Below are 19,839 nucleotides of genomic sequence, written 5' to 3' on the forward strand. Positions count from 1 at the left end.
GACGGTTGAAATCAACATCCCTGGTTTATCAGTTCACAGCCAGTGTGGCTACCGATCTGTAATGTCAATTTATTTTCCTTTGGTGGGTGTGCGGTATTAGTGTTGTGTGGAGGTGGATATAAATTACCCCTCTCATGGATGAAAATTAATCTTTGTTACTGAAATATTTGGGTCCATTGTGGGGTAAGGAGTTCCCAGTACCTGTCCTGTTAATTAATCCACACAACCAATTCTGCATGCAAGCCCCTGCCCGGACCCCAAGCCTTGAAATGTGACTATCCGACGCTAAGAGCATTGGATCCCCCCCCCCCCCCACACACACACATATATGAAATTTCCATTATAACTTTCGAGGCAAGTTATGCCGGATGGGTAGTTACATTATTTATTCTTTTACCGGATTACAAATAATGTTTTTTAAAAAGTTTTTGGCCATTTTTCAAAGCAATGTTCGCCAAAGGAGGCCGGGGGCTGCAGCACCCCGTAGCCTCCTAATTCCTGGCATGTTCTGTCATACAAATACACTACATAAGTTATTTTCAAAATAATTTATAGCACTCACACATAGGAATAAAGAGAGTTTGTTTTGGGTCGGAGTTCGTGTTTTAAGTCCACTTTGTGCACAGTAAGGCTAATCGGGACTGGGCCTACAGTTTTAAGTGGAATCCGAACCACTATGTGCCTCCACCGGGTATCGAACCCGGGACCAGGAATAAAGAGAGACAGAGAGAGAGAGTACAAAGAATGGAAAACAGCAATAGAGAACAGGATGCAATGGCGTGTGCAGAAATCTTTTCGAAGGAGGCTGGATATTACATATAGATGCATTGTAGGCATTGGGGGATGGGGGGATACAATATTTCAATTTCTAACCTTCGTTTTAAAAGTTGTTCAAAGACCAAAGTGGCAATCGAGAGTCATTTTAATGGGGGCCTTCCATTTACCACTTTAGTTATTCCAGAGTTGTTTACTGCTTTCTTCATAGGCGTAACTTGGTGAGGGCACTTGCCCCCCCACAATTTTCAGGTTTGTTAAAATTTACAAGTTAAAGATACTTTTGTTAACGACCTGAGAAGCTAAATAATATATAATAATATTTATGATTTCGCAAATGTAACAGTTATTTAGCAAACAATCCCGGACACTTAATTTTATGAGATGAAATACTTTTCAATTTTGCCCCCCCCCCCAAAGTTAAGCCACAAGTTCGTATCTACCCCCCCCCCCAAGTTACGTCCATGGCTTCCATTACGTCAAAATGTCGGAGCAAAGGGAGAGAGAAACAGAACGTGAAATAATGTAAAAAAAAGAGAAGGAAAAGACACAGTGGAAGAAAGACAAAACAGAGGAAGAAATAGGAAAGGAAGCAGAAAAAGAGATCGTCAATGAGCCCTCCCCAACAGGGCCGGCGCTAGTCATTTTGCCGCCCTGGGCGGTGGCGGCAGATGCCGCTCCCTTTTGAGCGCCTCCCTCTCATTACGCAGCAACAGGAAATTGAAAATCAATATATTCCTAAGTGAAACATCAAACTATAAAATAAATAATGAGATTTGTTACACTATTTCAATACTATTAAGCACAAAAGAATAGCTCGCTCCACAACAGTTAAACTTTAAAAAATGCGACTCCAATTTTATATTACGCGTAGTATAATATTACTTTATGAAAACTCCCTCTCTCTCTTAGACGTATCTTAAATGTAACAAGTATTAGGAAAGGAAAGAAGGCTTGACTTCACATGTTTACCGTTGTAGGTCTGTGATATATGATTGAATTTTTAAAATGTGGGTGATCTAAGGTCTGAATTCTTTCCTGCGTCATTCCTGAATAACGCGGCTCTGGGGTTCACCCAGCCTCAAATTAATGGCTATCTGGGGGCAACCCTGGGAAGTAAAGGCGGCCGGAGAGTGGTACTGATTACATCTCCTCCAAAATGTACGAAATCGAGAATGTGTGTGGTCCTACCCTCACATCCCTTACATGTGCCTTCATGACATGGTGCTACATGCACAGGGAACTTTTGCCTTTACCTTTGCATGTAATATTGTTTTTCGTATAATACTATTTTGCATAAAATGGAAACAAGCGTGTTTCAGACATGATTGATAAAGGTAGTATTTTTATTAGCCTTAATTTCCGAAACAACTTCGTTCGACACTTTCCACGGTTACCGACAAAGTTAATAAATTCGAAGTTCTACACTCACATTAGATGCAAAATCATGACCCTTTATTAGTTTAAGGTGTCCTTTGGTGTAATTGTTTTATTATAGCCCAAAGCACTTTTAGTTCATATTTTAATTCAGTAGCCTTCTTGTGTTAACGTTCCGGCAAGTTTTCTACACTTTTTAGACAAAAGATCAGATGGCATATCTTTATGATTACTAACATCATAAAATAAATTGAAAATTCACGATGATGTTTAAGCTGCTCAAATCTTCCTCTTAGAGCTAAAATAATCGTCTAGGACCTGGTAATAAAAATCAATTTTGTACCGCTTTAGTGAATCTTCAAAAGTTTAGTCATACTGAAACTGCTCTTTCTTTCGATTTCGGCCCTGTACAATGTTGCCTATCTTTGGATCATCGTATATCTGAATTCGATGCCAATTCTTTCTCATCAACCGGGACTCACAGGTCGCCGCCCCCCGACGCCTTCACGAGTGGAGAAAGGGAGGCCCTGCCAGGCTGCCAAGTGACGTCTAAGAAACTTTGAAATTTTTAATCACTCCTGCTTTTTCAAAGCACTGATATGTTAGCAAGAAATATAACAGAATCTAACACATTGTAGATTAATGTTTTGAAGTCATTTCCTCATTACACTACGTGGAGTAAAAAGTCATACCAGATAACTTCTTTTAATGAGCAAAGAAATGTAAAGCCAAACAACTGGTTTGCAATACACTGAGCCTCATGTGCTACCATTTAAACAGCTTTATTGTTGGCAATTATTTGAAGGAGCTCATCATAGACCTCTCCCATTTGATATCTCAACAGAGTTAAGGCATCGAATCTGCTTTCCCACCTTGTGGCACTCATGGTTTTAAAGTGAGAGTACTGATATGTTCCTTCAAAACGGTGGGTTGACATATATTAACTTCCAAGTTATATAATATAATATTATAACTTTCAAGTTTTCAATAGGCTTATTATTTTCTTCTCTTTAAATTTTGCCGCTCTGAAAATTTGCCGCTCTGGGCGGTGGTACGGTTCGCCCCCCTCTTCCGCCGGCCCTGCACCCCAACCGGAAACGTCCGCCCTTAACCCTGCGTTAGGCGCGTACGTTTGTGTTGCATAATTAGGCGCGTGGGTGACAGACGTCACCCACTTATTAAAATGTATCCAGCATAAGGAAAGTCATTTTTTTATAGTTGATGCAGTATTTTATTCTATATTCTTTCGTTCATTTAACAAAAATGTTAATTACAGATTATAATTTTGATTTTACAGTGTACTATAAGCGAAAACGTATTTTCATGACCACTACACTGATTTCAAGCAAGTTACACAAATGTCTTTGAGATGTTCTCCACACAACCACCTCTTAGATTTTAAGCACCACTTCTTTGTCGTTTTGTCCCTCCGTCTTCCACAGGCATGACAATGTCCTCTGGACCCTGATGGCCTCTCAAGATCAACTATTCCCTCTTCCTCAACACCAAGTAACAGTCGGTCTGTAGTGATCATGAAAATACATTTTCGCTTATAGTACACTGTAAAATCAAAATTATTATCTGAAATTAACATTTTTGTTAAATAAACGAAAGAATAAAATACTGCACTATCTGAAAAGAAAACGACTTTCCTTATGCTATAAAAATACTGCAACATCTGAAAAAGAAAATTGACTTTCCTTATGCTGGATACATTTTAATAAGTGGGTGACGCCTAATCATAGGCGGAGTTCTGGAGGGGCCAGGGGTGGCCTGCCCACACAACTTAAAAAAGACTAAAAAATAACACATGATTAAGTTCAGTTACTACATTTTTGTTATGAAGCCATACCGCAAATCTTGACGTTTGGCATGATGGCATGTGCGGTAATTGCGCCGCAATAGCGGGACTTAGACGATTTGACTGATGTGTACAGTTTGAAGAAAGGAAAACGTAAAACGATTTTGTGTGAGGCATCAAAATAACTTTTCAATTTAATTTTTCTAAAATTTCTGAAGCTTACTATTGTACCGTAACTTTTTTAAAGTAATACGAGTATTGCATCAATAAAAAAATAATGAAATGCAATAATCGTACTGTTTTGCTTCTTTTAAAACTGACAACCAATATACTAATTACTATTTGTTTACTTCAGCGAGGAAATTAAACATTTTCAAATCTAAAAGGCATAAAACGCAGTGATTTTAAGTTGTTGTTTTTTTAATTTCCGGGGGAAGGCCTCCGGACCCGTTATAAACTAGGGGATATTCAATACCTGAGGGTTATTGAATATCGCCTAGTTTATAATATCATATGCTTCTCCCAGAGTCTGCCCTCCCCCCAAAGCAAAAGCTCAAACTCTGCCCATGCGCCAGAACCGAATAATTTCATGATGACTTTCATCAGAACACACTTCCGTCTCCTCCTCTTCCTTCTCAAGCCACTGCAGAACAACATTCGTGTCTTCTGTCGCCTCCGTCTTTTGGCGTTTTGACATTTTACTTGTTGCGGTTGACAACTGTCACCCAAACACGCTACTGCAGGGAAAATTTATTTCTTACCAACTGTAGGCGAGAAACAGAAGTGCATTACTGCCACCACAACAAACACCAACAATCAACGTTCAGCTACTGAAACGCGCAGCTGCGATAATTAACACACAGTGGTACAAACTTTCGACAGTGGGGAACAATTGTCACCCACGCGCCTAACGGAGGGTTCAAACGCTAGTGTCTGCGTATCCAGTACATTTTTCTCGACGGTTTATGTGTGACGGGCATCACCCCCTCCCTTCACCTCTTTCGACGCCCATAATCGGAGACGTAGTTATATTACATTTCAGAGTTAAGCACGTTCTGCTTGCGATTAGAACAATAAATCCGTCGGAGCTTGCTTTTTCCGGCCGTAGTTCTCATCGAGTTCAACACCAAGTAGGCAGGTGCAACCACGCAGTAGACAAAACAACTGAGCCGTGAACAAGCTAAAGCAGTCTCACTTTACAATAAGAAAGACCAGCAAGCAAGGTTTCGGGTATCAGGTCCAAGTTGATTGCAAGTTCTTTCAACAGCATCGAAGAAATGCTAGAGAATTCATAGTTGCCAACTCCAGCTCTAAGGTGCCTATTTCGTAGAGCTGGTGGGCGAACCCTGGAGTTGCTCCATGCAGAGGCACTGCTGGAAAACATTACAGCCTGGAACATGGCTCTATCACGACGATCTTCACTGAAAGATTCGGATGAGCCAATACCCAATGAGGCTGGACATTACAGCAGGATTAGAAACTGAAACTTTCACGAAACGGAACGCTTTACCTTCGTTAACTATACGCACGGCCATGAAAATAGGCGGTTGGGCAGAATTGCGCTGGTGCCACATATGGGAAAAGCAAAGCGAGGACGGGACAAAAATCGCTGGTTCCCGCGCACTGTGTGGCAACGTCAATCGGGCTGCGTTGCCTAGTTCGAGCGGCAGACCGACCTCTCTCCGGGGCACTCTTGTGTCTTCCCTGACCTTTCGAGCAAATACGGTCAGTTTGTATCACATGAATTACAAAGATGAACCATGGACGGCGACAGGGGTGGGCACGGGTGGGCAAGCGCCCACCCAAAAATTCCTGTGCCCACCCGATTGCCCACCCAATCAAATTCACTAAGTACATATACTTCGAGATATGTGAAATGAATGTTGCCATAAATAAATCTATTGTGGTGTTATTACATGTATATTATACTAATGATTATTATATTGCTAGAGATCTTGAGTAGTGTAATTGGTACTATTATTGGCACAACAAATGAAGAGGTCATTTGATTAAACAGCCCGATTTGGCTACACTTAAAACTATGCCAAGATGCCCATATGGCTCAATTGCCCAAGTGTCCTATGCTGTCAATCCCAAGAATTCTGAATCCTAGTGTACAAATGAAGAACCCTAACAGACAGATTTGGCTACACTTAAAACTAGGCCAAGTACCCATATGATCTTATTGCTTACAGTGTGCTACTCTGTCAAAATCCCAAGAATCCCGAATTCTAGTGTACAAATGAAGAAGCCTCAACAGATTGATTTGGCCATGTGTACAAAAGCTACATCTGTGAGATTGTTGTCCATAAGTTTGTCAAAAATATGCTCTTCTTGATATTGCTATGGCTACACTTAAAACTAAGCCAAAAATGCTCATAAGAGCTTTTGCTTACACAATAATATAAAGTAATATATGCTTAAATACTTGACAGTCAGTTCAGAATATTAATATGTTAACCCGAATATTTCAATTGGGCACCAGGCTCAACTCATATATCTAATACTAAGACAATGCATTGTGCAGAGGCCTTCTAGAATTGCTCTGTGACTCTCTCATTTCTTACATCATAAATATATGATTTTTCACCTATAAGAATAACACTACATATAGTGTCATCAGGGAGTGTATCGTGTAATTCACAGATAATTTTAATGTTTGTCCTGTCATTAACCACAACTTGTTTCCTTTTTGAAGTGTTGATGACAAACATGGGTCTCTGTGTTTTGAATTCATCTGGTGAGTAATACATGTCAGTATTCCCGGTTGTAACCCTTTAGTATGCTGTAAATGCTTCATATAATTTAAGAAAATCATCCTTGGACATGTCTAAATTATAATTTTCTCTGGGGAACACCTCATTTCTGCCATTTTTAAGATATATGTTCTTGATGTTGCAGTTATCAAATTTACTTGAATTTTTTTCCTGATTATTGTGTCTTCCAGTCTGAAACAGTACCACCACAAAATCTGGCATGTCATATTGTATACTGGAGAATGAGTTTGTAGCATCAAATTCATAATAGCTACCAGTGGCAGTCTTCTGCACACATTGATATGTATAAAATTGTAAAGGCATCTGTGGATTTTTTAGGATATCTGCTTTGTATTTAAGAGCATAACTGGCCTCATATTCAACAACCGGGATTCTTAGCTCCATAGTCTGAATAATGCATTTGCCTTCATCAGGTAGGGTATTAGGCAGAGCTGCCCCGGTAGAGTTTATTGTACTGTACCTCATCAAAGCATTATTATCATTGGCAGCTCTTCTAAATGTAATTCTTAAACCACCCTTCCACATAATATCTTTGTAATCTGAGAAGAATCCTGGCAACAGGCGCATAGGAAACAATACTGTGTGGCTTTTAGATATAATTTTATCACCAGCCTCAAATCCACCTATTTTGTAGTATGATGCCTCGGTTTTGGATAATTTTAGTGTGGCCAAAGCTGTAGAGGTAATGCCAGGGTAATCCACTCTGTTTATAACAACACCATGTTTTCTGATCTCAATTTCAGAGAACAGATGTGGCACAAAATTGTCTACCAATCTTATGTTTGAGTTAGCAGAATAATCTGTACCATCGAGCTTTACAACATCAAACTTGATGTATAGATCTGCTGGAAAAAAAAATCATCAGAATAATAAAAATTCACAAAGTACCCCACAACTCTTTTTTTCTTGCAATACAATTCCAGCTCAAAATCATTGTTTCCCTTCAAACTCAGGTACCCAAAGCTGTGCTTACTGTCCAGTACCCACTGAAACTCAGTCTCATTCTCAACAGACATCAGGTCAAATTCTGAGAGTTTTGAGAACCTCAGCTCAAATTCAGAAACAAGAGATTTAGATTTGATGTGTCTTGAAATGTCCCTTCTTTCAAAAAATGTTTGCATCTTGAATTATAACCTGCAAACAACATAGCTCTCATCAGAATCATGTAAAACTTGCCTAATACCTATGCAAATAATACTGTGGCATGGATTTTATTACAGTTCAAGTGAGCACAGTTGCTTGCCACATTTGCATTTTCTATCAAACAGGCCATAATTTAAAATTTCTATCAAGCAATGCACATCACAGTCCCTAAATTTATGCCACATGAAATACATTAACATCTCATTCATATTCAAGAGATCCCTGTCAAAATCAAATAGACTTGAGGTGTGGAAATCAGAGCCCCTGTACAGCACATGTTCCAGACAAAAGTTCAGTTGCTTGTAATAATTTTTATCTGTGATCTGGAAATTGTGCATGTAAACAGGGTGAACAATTCCATTATTTATGCAGTAGCTTGAGTACCACTGCTTTCTAACACACACATTGAAGCTAACAAAAAATCCAACAATTCTCCTGCAATCATTGTAAACATAATCTTCAAATATTGTAATATTTCTCAATCCCAGATATCTGAAACCCCTGTCACTGTTCAACACCCATTGCAACTCTGTTTCATTAACAATTGCAAACAAGTCATATTCTGTCACCCCATGAAACCTAATCCTGAAATCCTCAACAACAGACTTTGATCTGATGAATCTTGAAATGTTTATCCTGTCAAAATAAGTTTGCATCTTGAAATTATAGAGGAATCCTGCTCAATTGCTTGCCACACATACACTTTGTATACATGTATTGGGACCTCACAACCTCCCTAAGACAGTCAAGGCTGCAATTTCTAAACTTTTGTTTCAGAAAATATAAAATATCTTCATTTATACTATGCTTGTGATCCCTACCATAGTACCATGAATATATAAAATCTTCACCCCTATACAGCAGTCCATTCTCTGTTGTTGCATATTTAGTGTCAAGGAATGGCAATTCAAACATAGTTTCATGATACTTGTAGTGCACCCAGTTTAAACTCTGCATTGTGTACATGAAGAAATTGTAAATTTTACAAGGTGCAATGCTTGTAAACCACCAGCCATAGCCGGGACAATAAGAATCATCAGAATAATAGAAATTCACAAAGTACCCAACAATTCTTCTTCCTGTAAAATACATATCCAACTCAAAGTAGCTGATGCTTTTCAAACACAGGTACCCAAAGCTGTGCTCACTGTCCAGCACCCACTGAAACTCAGTCTCATTCCCAACAGACATCAGGTCATATTCTGACAGGTTTGAGAACATCAGTATAAATTCAGAAAGAAGAGATTTGGATTTGATGTATCTTGCAATCCCCCTTCTTTCAAAAAATGTTTGCATCTGCAAACAACACATCTCTTGTCAATAAAACAAGAAAATACCCAGAAAAAATCATACTATGACATATATCCTATTGCAGTTTCAAAGTGAGCACAGTTGCTTGCCACAGCTTCCTATCAAGCAGAGTACATCACAGTCCCCAAATTTCTGCCACATAAAATAATAGATCATGGTCAAAAGCCCCTGTACATCACATGTTGAGATTTGATGTTTCTTCTGTCAAAATAAGTCTGTAAATTATACAGGAACACTGCTGCCACACATACACGGTGTATACATATATTGGGACTGCACAACATACCTAAGACAATCAAAGCTACAATTTCTAAACTTTTGTTTCAGAAAATATAAAATAACTTCATTTATATTACACTTGTGAGACCTGCCATAGTCATATGAATAGATAAAATCCTCACCCTTATAGAGCAACCCACTCTCTGTTGTTGCAAATTCAGTAATAATAAATGGCAATGGCACCATAGTTTCTAGATACTTGTAGTGTACCCAGTTCAAACTCTGAAAGGTGTGCATGAAGAAATTGTAAATTTTGCAAGGTTCAATGCTTGTAGACCACCAGCCATATCCTGGATAATAGGAATCATCAGAATAATAAAAATTCACAAAGTGCCCAACAATTCTTCTTCCTGTAAAATACACCAATTCAAAGTGACTGATGCCTTTCAAACTCAGATACCCAAAGCTGCGATCACTATCCAACACCCACTGAAACTCAGTCTCTTTCCCAACAGACGTCAGGTCACATTATGACAGGTTTGAGAACCTCAGCTTGAACTCAGAGACAAGAGATTTAGATTTGATGTATCTTGCAATCCCCCTTCTTTCAAAAAATGTTTGCTTCTTGTCAACCTGCAAACAATATTACATGTTAGGCTTGAATCTATCTCAACAGCAGAGGCATACAGCTTAGTGGCTTCCCGCACTTACACTCTGTAAAAACATTCCATGATTTCATTACCCTATTAAAGCACCCAATGCTGCAATTTTTAAATTTTTGCTGAAGAAGATACATGATTATCTCATTCATGTTCAACATTTGAGAGTTGTATGAATCAAAAGGCAGCAGGTGATGATTAAAATCTGTACCACTATACAACATCCCACTGTCTGTGGTAACAAATTCTGACCTATGGAACCTGAACAGCTCCATCTGCAGCAATCTATAATGTTTCCAATTTGAGCTCTGATTGGGATGCATCTGAAAATCATAGAATCCCTTGGGTTTTGTACAATTTGTGAACCAGTAGCCATAATAGGTAAAATTAATGCAATAATAAAAAACAACAAAATACCCTACAATTCTCCTACATGTGTTATACTTGTGGCACTCAAAATCTGTAATGCATATCAAGTTCAGATATTTGAAACTGTGTGTGCTGTCAAGTGCCCAGTGAAACTCTGTCTCAGTGTTGATGGCAAACACATCATGCTCTGACAGTGTTGAGAATCTAATTTTGAAATCCTCAACAAGGGATTCAGATCTAATAAATCTTGCAATGTTAGGATATTCTCATTGTGGCCCTACAGTTTTGAAGGCTATGTTTGCCTTCTTTTGTGTAATATCACTAATTTGGATTTTAGGCCACTTGTATTTCTGGGGGTGATCCAGCATAGGATACAGAACAACATACTCAAATTTTGAAAAAAATCAATAATTATGTTTCTCTGATATCTCTGAAACTATTGATGCTATAGACATGGGGCTTGGTGATTTTTCATATGCATGCCAAAATGCAATTTTTGATCTCTATAATTTTTCAAAAAAATCTTCTTGTTCTCTAGATCCTGAATAACTTGCCTATTTTTCAAGATAGAGTCATGGGAGTTGTGTATTTCAACTCTGTATGCTGTTTAGAAGTTTTGTGAAAAAATCGATATTTTTTTGATTTTGTGATTTCTCAAAAACTACAAGTGCTGGAGACCTGGAATTTTTTCAGGTGGATTCTGTGCATGATTCTCTATGTTTTAGGTCTCTATAATTTTTTTGATAGATGCAATATTTAAGCTGAAAATGTCCAATTTATGTCTGTTCTATAAATAGAATTTTATGGAAAGTGCAGTATTAACAGTATTTTGAGAACTATGCATTCTGTGCCACTCCAGCAGGGAGATATAAACTTGTGGTGCCCTACTGAACAACATACTCAAAATTTGAAAAAATCGATAATTTTTTCAATTTGATTATCTCAGAAACTATAAGCAATAGAGACCTGGAATCTTTTCAGATATTATGCATATACAATTCTCTATATTTTGTGTGTCTATAATTTTTTCAAAAAACTTGTAATTCTACCCATGCTTGAACAACTCAAAAATAATGCATGTGACAAGCACGGGGGTTTGAGATTTGAACTCTCCTGGCTGTTATACATGTTTTTGAAAAATCGATAATTTTTTTGAATTTGATTATCTCAGAAACTATAAGTGGTAGAGACCTGGAATCTTTTCAGATGTTATGCATGTACAATTCTCTATGTTTTGTGTCTCTATAATTTTTTCAAAAAACTTGTAATTCTACCCATGTGCTTGTCACATGTATTATTTTTTAGTTATTCAAGCACATGGGTAGTGAGCACAGCTTTGGGTACCTGTGTTTGAAAAGCATCAGCCACTTTGAGTTCGATATGTATTTTACAGGAAGAAGAATTGTTGGGTACTTTGTGAATTTCTATTATTCTGATGATTCTTATTGTCCCGGCTATGGCTGGTGGTTTACAAGCATTGCACCTTGTAAAATTTACAATTTCTTCATGTACACAATGCAGAGTTTGAACTGGGTGCACTACAAGTATCATGAAACTATGTTTGAATTGCCATTCCTTGACACTAAATATGCAACAACAGAGAATGGACTGCTGTATAGGGGTGAAGATTTTATATATTCATGGTACTATGGTAGGGATCACAAGCATAGTATAAATGAAGATATTTTATATTTTCTGAAACAAAAGTTTAGAAATTGCAGCCTTGACTGTCTTAGGGAGGTTGTGAGGTCCCAATACATGTATACAAAGTGTATGTGTGGCAAGCAATTGAGCAGGATTCCTCTATAATTTCAAGATGCAAACTTATTTTGACAGGAGAAACATTTCAAGATTCATCAGATCAAAGTCTGTTGTTGAGGATTTCAGGATTAGGTTTCATGGGGTGACAGAATATGACTTGTTTGCAATTGTTAATGAAACAGAGTTGCAATGGGTGTTGAACAATGACAGGGGTTTCAGATATCTGGGATTGAGAAATATTACAATATTTGAAGATTATGTTTACAATGATTGCAGGAGAATTGTTGGATTTTTTGTTAGCTTCAATGTGTGTGTTAGAAAGCAGTGGTACTCAAGCTACTGCATAAATAATGGAATTGTTCACCCTGTTTACATGCACAATTTCCAGATCACAGATAAAAATTATTACAAGCAACTGAACTTATATTCGGGTTAACATATTAATACTCTGAACTGACTGTCAAGTATTTAAGCATATATTACATTATATTATTGTGTAAGCAAAAGCTCTTATGAGCATTTTTGGCTTAGTTTTAAGTGAAGCCATAGCAATATCAAGAAGAGCATATTTTTGACAAACTTATGGACAACAATCTCACAGATGTAGCTTTTGTACACATGGCCAAATAAATCTGTTGAGGCTTCTTCATTTGTACACTAGAATTCAGGATTCTTGGGATTTTGACAGAGTAGCACACTGTAAGCAATAAGATCATATGGGTACTTGGCCTAGTTTTAAGTGTAGCCAAATCTGTCTGTTAGGGTTCTTCATTTGTACACTAGGATTCAGGATTCTTGGGATTGAGAGCATATCACACTTGGGCAAATGGGGTATATGGGCATCTTGGCATAGTTTTAAGTGTAGCCAAATCGGGCTGTTTAATCAAATGACCTCTTCATTTGTTGTGCCAATAATAGTACCAATTACACTACTATCTTGAAACAAGAAAACTGTGACCAATTTAATACTTCTATGATTAGAAGCAGCTAGTGAGCTTAGGAGGCGCAAAATTATGCAGGGTATGGTCAAAATAAGATCAGGATTCAGGGTGAGCTTCAGGGCTGTAACTCCGGCCCTTCACTGGGGAAGAAACTGCTTTGAAAAATACCACATAAAGAAAAAATTAGGTAGTTTGGATGTGATGTAAAAATGTAGAAATACGTATAACTAACCACCTCATTTAGCTGGACGAAAAGTCATAAGTGAAACTGTGGAGGGGATTGGGGTGGGGTCTTGGTGTTGTAAGCTCCGGGTCTTCACATATATAAATCCCGGCCTGCTTATTATTAAAATAATCTCTAAATATACAAATAAACGAACCTCAGCAACACAATAAATTATTTCGACTTTTTAATTACGTCCACATTGAAGTTCCAGAAATATCTCTTTCTCTCATTCATTACAATTTTTTATACCTATCATTTTCAAATATCTACATGGTATACAAAATAACAACTTTGTATTCGTTCTACTAATAAATACTACCGAGGTATATTAATTTTGATGTAACAGTTATGTGGGTTTGGAAAAAGCAACAGAATTATTGAATTGTTAATGGGTGGCTAATTCTATTTAGTAACACTAGTCCCAGACATAAATTTTGCCTATCAGTTATGTAATCATTCAATTTTTATTGTGATTAACTTACTTAGAATTAAAAGAAGAAGGGATTGGAAGGAAAGCTTTGTTTTGAGGGCATCAGAGAACTAATCAATCACAATGAGAATGGTTTAAACTTTAGAAGCATCAGAGGTTTAACCGAAAAGTTCAACAGAATCTGTAGATGCAGATGAAGTAAAGAAGAAAGGGTATGTCTCGAAGTATCCATAAGAAAATTTTGTTTATTTGTTTTTAAGTCGAATTTTATGCTCAGATTGGCTAATCGGGACTAAACCTACAGTTAAAAGTGGAGTCCGAACCAGTGTGCATTGTATACTTCCACCAGGGGAGGGGGCAGTAGAAACCAGAACCTCTTCATTATAAGGCGACAACGTTATGCCATTGGAGAAAAAAATGTACAGAAAGAACCCACAAGGAACGTGTCATTTTATCACCATAAAAGATGCGTTCATTTAGGAGGGTGTATTGCCAGAGAAAAATATTTGAGACTTTTGGAAAACAACGTTATTGTTCACGGAGTTAGCTGCCTTGATCCAACAATGAAACACTGTAAAATTGCAACTTTCGAAGTGGTATGAACTAATGAAACTCCACTTTTAGAAGAGTAAGTTGTTGCTGATTCGACTGATTTGTTCTATGTGAAGTCACTTTTGTACTAATTTTGGCTAATGGCGACAATGAGGTTCAATAGTGATTAGATGAAATTGACGAAAGGGGCAAATACACACAGACATTGAAAATACAACCCCCACAGAAATTATTATTTTGACTGTGGTTTCAGGCGCCAGAGACTCGTTCGCTTGCAAGCTTAAAGTTTCCATGGTGTACTGCGCAGGATAGAGGTTGACATTTCAGAGCTTTCGAAAAGGTCACGCCATACAACCCAAGTCGTCTGTGAAAAAGAGATGAATTACCGAGTATGGTGATCAATTTCCATGAATTCCTTGTGTCCAAAATCACATTCTGCAAAATGTAAACTATTTGTTACCTCAGTGCATGTGTTCATCTAACCATACACGTATCACTTCTCCCGCATGAGTAACAAAGACTTACTTCGGAAAACTAATAACAACTTAGCTAACAGATTTTTCAGTGTTACTTGACCATTACTTTTGGGCGATATTTTGTCAAAATAGCCTTTCATAAGCCTGGGGATACTTTATCCAGGATGAATAAAATTGGTTTTTACGTGTGTGTTTGTGTGTTTATATTCCCAACAAGACATTAATTTTAATCCAAATATCTAGTGGCGGCGATTAGGATGAGTGAGGGGGAATCCCCCCGCCACATTTTGCCACTTGTTGCACCCGCACTATGGCCTCTTAATGCAAAGACTTTTCTACCAAAGAAGTGAACTGTCCTTGCCCCTAAGTTTTTGGTACCCGATAGCCGTTACTGCAAACATTCAGATCCATTTGTCAGTTGTAATAACCTTGTTAGCTAAGAAAAGTGATCATTAACCCCCAATTTTCAGTCAAAAACTCATATGATGAAAATAATATGATCAGGAACATGAATTTAAATTACAAAAAAGTAATTTAATCCTTCACCATTGTCTGCCATCACAATTTCTATTACTGTCGCCTAATAAAGTGGAGTAGGTATGTGCCTTATATGTTTGCACTTTAAGGACAAAATTGACGCAACCAATTAACATTTATTTCACTACATTGACATGAAGGAAAGAATGATTAGATGGTTGCACACACACAAACACTTCCTTGAAATAATTGTGTCCATAGGCAAGGGCGTATCCAGGGGTTTTGGGCCCCCAATTCCCTTCATCCTTTTAAAAATGCTATGAAAATTCAGCATACTTTCCAATAGACACTTGATGTGGCAGGTATAGAAAATTCTCGGTGTTGCACGGTTTGTGGATTCCGAAAATAACATCCTCTCATTTTATTTTTTTAGTTTTACACTGAGTAGTGATATATCAGCTGAAACTGTTTTGGTACAGTAAGTGAAGTTTGTGTTTTTTTATAAATAATAAATGCAGAGGTGAAATACTAGAAACAAATATATTGATTGCATTATGTACCAGACAGTAAAAACAAACTATTGTTAGTGTGTGAAACTCGATTTCTAGAAAAATATGATTCACTCCATGTTTTGGTTAAATGTTTTCAACCTTGTCAGTAAAGTGGAGCTGTCTGAGTAAACCATCCCAAGCAAGTGATCTAGCCGCAATTGAAAAGTGGACTTCCTTTATTGTGAAAATGTTTTCAGTTTTACTGTACAGTTGTAAAAGTATTTAAAACCCTCATCACAATTTAGACTGTTTTTTCTTAATCCAAGAGACGTCACAAAACTGCTTCAGAGACTTCGTGAAATATCAAATGAAGAGTTCAGTGAAATATTTCAAACTGCTTCTGAAAAGTGTTAACAGATTCAATTCTGAAATTGCTATCATCGTAACTGTAGATAATTATCATCGTATTATTATAGAGTGGGGCACGCCAATGGCCTTGGAGGATGGGCACCCCTGGCTGGACCCATCCTTTCAAATTTTATTTCTGGATACGCCCCTGTCCATCGGAGATAAAGAAGTGGAAAAAGATGCGAGAATAGATTAGAAAGGAAAGAGGAAAGACACAAACACACACATACATATGTGATGTGTTTTTGCATGTAAGTTAAGAGAAACATTTGAAGAGTTGAATGAGAGACAGTGAAAGGGAGAAAGAGGTAACAAGCTGAGAAAGATATAATAAGGCATTAGGGAGTAAAACAGAAAAGGTGAAAAGTGAACGGAAATCGGGAGTAAGAGAGAAGGTGATACATATGCATATGTCGTATATATATGATCTTACATTTATACTTGCCCACCCTAATCTATAAATGTACAGCTTCTGCCCACCCGGTCGAAAATTTCTGGCGCCGCCCCTGAGATGAACTCTTAGGAATTAATGTATTCTTCAGTTGCGGTGATCTAGTCGGTATGGCGGAGGCCTCCCCGAAGGCGCAGTGGTAGCGTCGTCGCCTTGTAATCAAGGGGTCCCGGGTTCCATACCCGGTGGAGGCACATAGTGGTTCGGATACCACTGTAGGTCCAGTTCCGATTAGCCTTTCTGTGCGCAAAGTGGACTTCAAGCACCAAATCAATCAATCAATCGGTATGGCGATTTCGGGATGGGTGATCTACAATCAGAATTTTTCCGGCCGGCCTTTGTCCCCGCTTTTCCGGCGTTCCAATGGACGATAACCTTTAAGATAACATGCAGACTTCTGGCACGGAAATTCCCGCTTCGGTTCCGCACGTTTCCCTGTAGTGGGCGTTACACCATTTCATTTCAATAGAAGCAGACAACAGAAGTTGTGTTGCCAAAATCTCCGTGTTTAGCGGCGTCTCGGTGGACGTTAGGCTTAAAGCGGCTCTAGGCCTCACCCAGCCTTAAATCAACGGGTACCCGAGGGCAACCCTGGGAGGTAAAGGTGGTCGGAGCGTGGTGCTGAATCACATAACCTCCAAAGTGCAAGAGATCGAGAATGAAAATGAGCGTTCATGGAACAGTACTTACCAGAACGTCAACAATATAGCTATCTGCTCAGCATAAGAAAAATTGGCGACCATAAAAAGAGAACCCGAATTTGAAGATCTTGTGCAGCAGGATATCTCTGTCAGAAGAATCGAATCCACGAGACACGACCAATAATAATAATTAAGAAATAAAATGTACTAGTAAAATAGAACCACAAGGCACAAGGCAACATAGATGCCATTGCCATCACACTCTGATAAGTCCCCTGAGAGCAATAATCCATAGCTTAAATGCTATAATATGCACTATTAAAGAGAATTAACAACTTAGTTCACGCTGAAAAGGAAAATATAATATATCTAATAATAATAATAATAATTATTATTATTATTATTTAGTTGATGAACACGATTTAACAACCAGGTACATCACAATGTCAAAACAGATGATAAAAAATTACAAAATTGAATATATAATTATAAAATAATACAATAGATCTCACAATCTTATACATCATGATAAGTTCATATTGTAGTTTTCTACAAGTTGAGCTGGATTCCCTGATGGCTCAATGGTAACGTCGTCGCCTTGTAATCAAGGGGTCCAGGGTTCGATACCCGGTGGAGGCACAAGTGGTTCGGATCCCACTTTAAACTGTAGATCCAGTCCCGATTAGCTTTACTGTGCATAAAGTGGACTTAAAAACACGAAATGAACCAAATCGACCACAAGTTCAGCTATTAGACCTCTGGCCTATCTGTGATATGTTAGAATTGAGATATTCCTCTGGAAATATCTGGGAATTTTATAATAATAATCAACGAACCGGAACGGTCCGTGGACATTTCGAGTCCTACAGTACAGTGATCTAGATTTATTTCAGTTACTTTAATTTTCTGTGAATATCTCACAAGCAAAGAAAACCAATGTTTTGGTTAGATGAAGGTTTCCAAATCTAAAGAAGAACTTAAATCAAGGAGATTAGAAGACAAGGAGCTCCAATGGACTTACCTTCCCCGGCTCAGTCGGCTCCACCTTCTCGGACGAACTGCAGCAGCCTCCCATCGTGACGTCATAAGATGAACTATTCCTACGTACTAATGTCTAGAAGCACTTGCGATTCTGAAACGAAAATAAAACAGAGATAGTTCATTGTGGTATTACCAAGCAAATTCGTTGCAAGTTTGTGAAGTTTTCTATAGAAGCTACATCTGTGAAAGACTATGATCCATTCCTACTCACGGACAACATAGGTGGCGCCATGGGGGAGCGAAGGGGTGCTGCTGCAACCCCAATTTTCACGTCAATAGCAATAATATTGAAATTATAGCAATTTCGGGTGGTGATACACGTGTCCAAGTGTGATCCAATACCGATTAGCTTCTGGGTAATTTTACATTGTTCTTCTAAATTGCTATTCATAAATACTTGATTTTAAAGCAGTTGGAAGCAATTTTCCTTTATGTGTTACATAGTTAGTCTGTTAATTTAGTCCAGAAATTACTTAAATTGTGTTTTTTTCTGTTCTTATTGCTGACTTTTCGTAACTTATATTTTGTTTAAACATTATTAATAAGTATTAACATTATTCTTTGAACGTGTGTAGGGAGAAGAGCTGCTCCGTATTGCCATGTACAAGAAATATGCTAGATCAATAAGATGATTCAATCATTGGGAACATGAAATTATAATACTGTAATCAAGTCACTGTGTAATAGGGTAAATAAATACAGTAAAACCTCGTTAATTCGGACCCCGATAAGCCGGACTTCACTTAATCCGGACAGGCAAAAGGATAAGAAGAGAAAAAAGCAGAATGCAAGGTTTTAAATGTGTCTAGAAGTCAACAAGAGAACTTCCCAAAGAAAAGGTAGTCAAGCACTGATGAAATTTTGTCTCCCGCAGACTTTGTACTGTACTGTATAGTGTATTTAGGCCTATGCCCTTTAAATACACCATAATAAACGTGTTTTGTTGCTATAAACGGAGATGTAATGCACTTTCTACTGTTTTTTTAGGTTATTTCAGTTAATCCGGACTTTCCTTAAACCGGTCAACTTATCCCCCCATTAGTCCGGATTAACGAGGTTTTACTGTATATAAATCGAGCTGTCCTTCATATTCATCACGCCCATGGACATCCGCAGGATTTTTCCATGGAGGGGCAAGCAAGGTATTTTTCCACGAAGGGGGGGGGGGTCAAACGAGGCACATTTTCCCCCCTAATAGTGTTGTCTCCCCAAGAAACACTGCTTCAGTTTGAAGTTAATATGTTCCTGTAACGCCCTGGCATTAATTAACATACATTACTGTGACAAATGAAATTATATGTGTGTACTTTTTGGTTGACTTTCATTTTACAACAAATGCCTGTCTGCTGCTTTAAACGTTCGCTTGATTAGTTAACATGCACCTCGTGATCATACATCACACACATTAATTACACCCTTGGTAAATTAAATATCTCCAACCGCTCTATATAATTTAGTGATATGTAACTTTTCTTCATTTTCATACAAAGTAACCTAACAAATAATTTCTGAAT

General features: G+C 37.9%; 1 protein-coding gene across 1 annotated transcript in view; it reads right to left on the reverse strand.

Moving 5' to 3' along the window:
• LOC146004803 (choline transporter-like protein 1) overlaps positions 1-19,839 on the reverse strand; it is a 158,741-nt gene that overhangs the window by 123,639 nt on the left and 15,263 nt on the right. The window contains exon 2 of the mRNA XM_083143828.1: positions 18,306-18,416. Coding sequence (XP_082999954.1) covers positions 18,306-18,359 — 54 coding nt within the window. The 5' untranslated portion in view covers positions 18,360-18,416. The remainder of the gene's footprint in view (positions 1-18,305; positions 18,417-19,839) is intronic.

The sequence above is a fragment of the Lepisma saccharinum genome, chromosome 22 (assembly GCF_977018435.1).
Source record: "Lepisma saccharinum chromosome 22, izLepSacc3.1, whole genome shotgun sequence".
In the NCBI taxonomy this organism is placed as follows: domain Eukaryota; kingdom Metazoa; phylum Arthropoda; class Insecta; order Zygentoma; family Lepismatidae; genus Lepisma; species Lepisma saccharinum.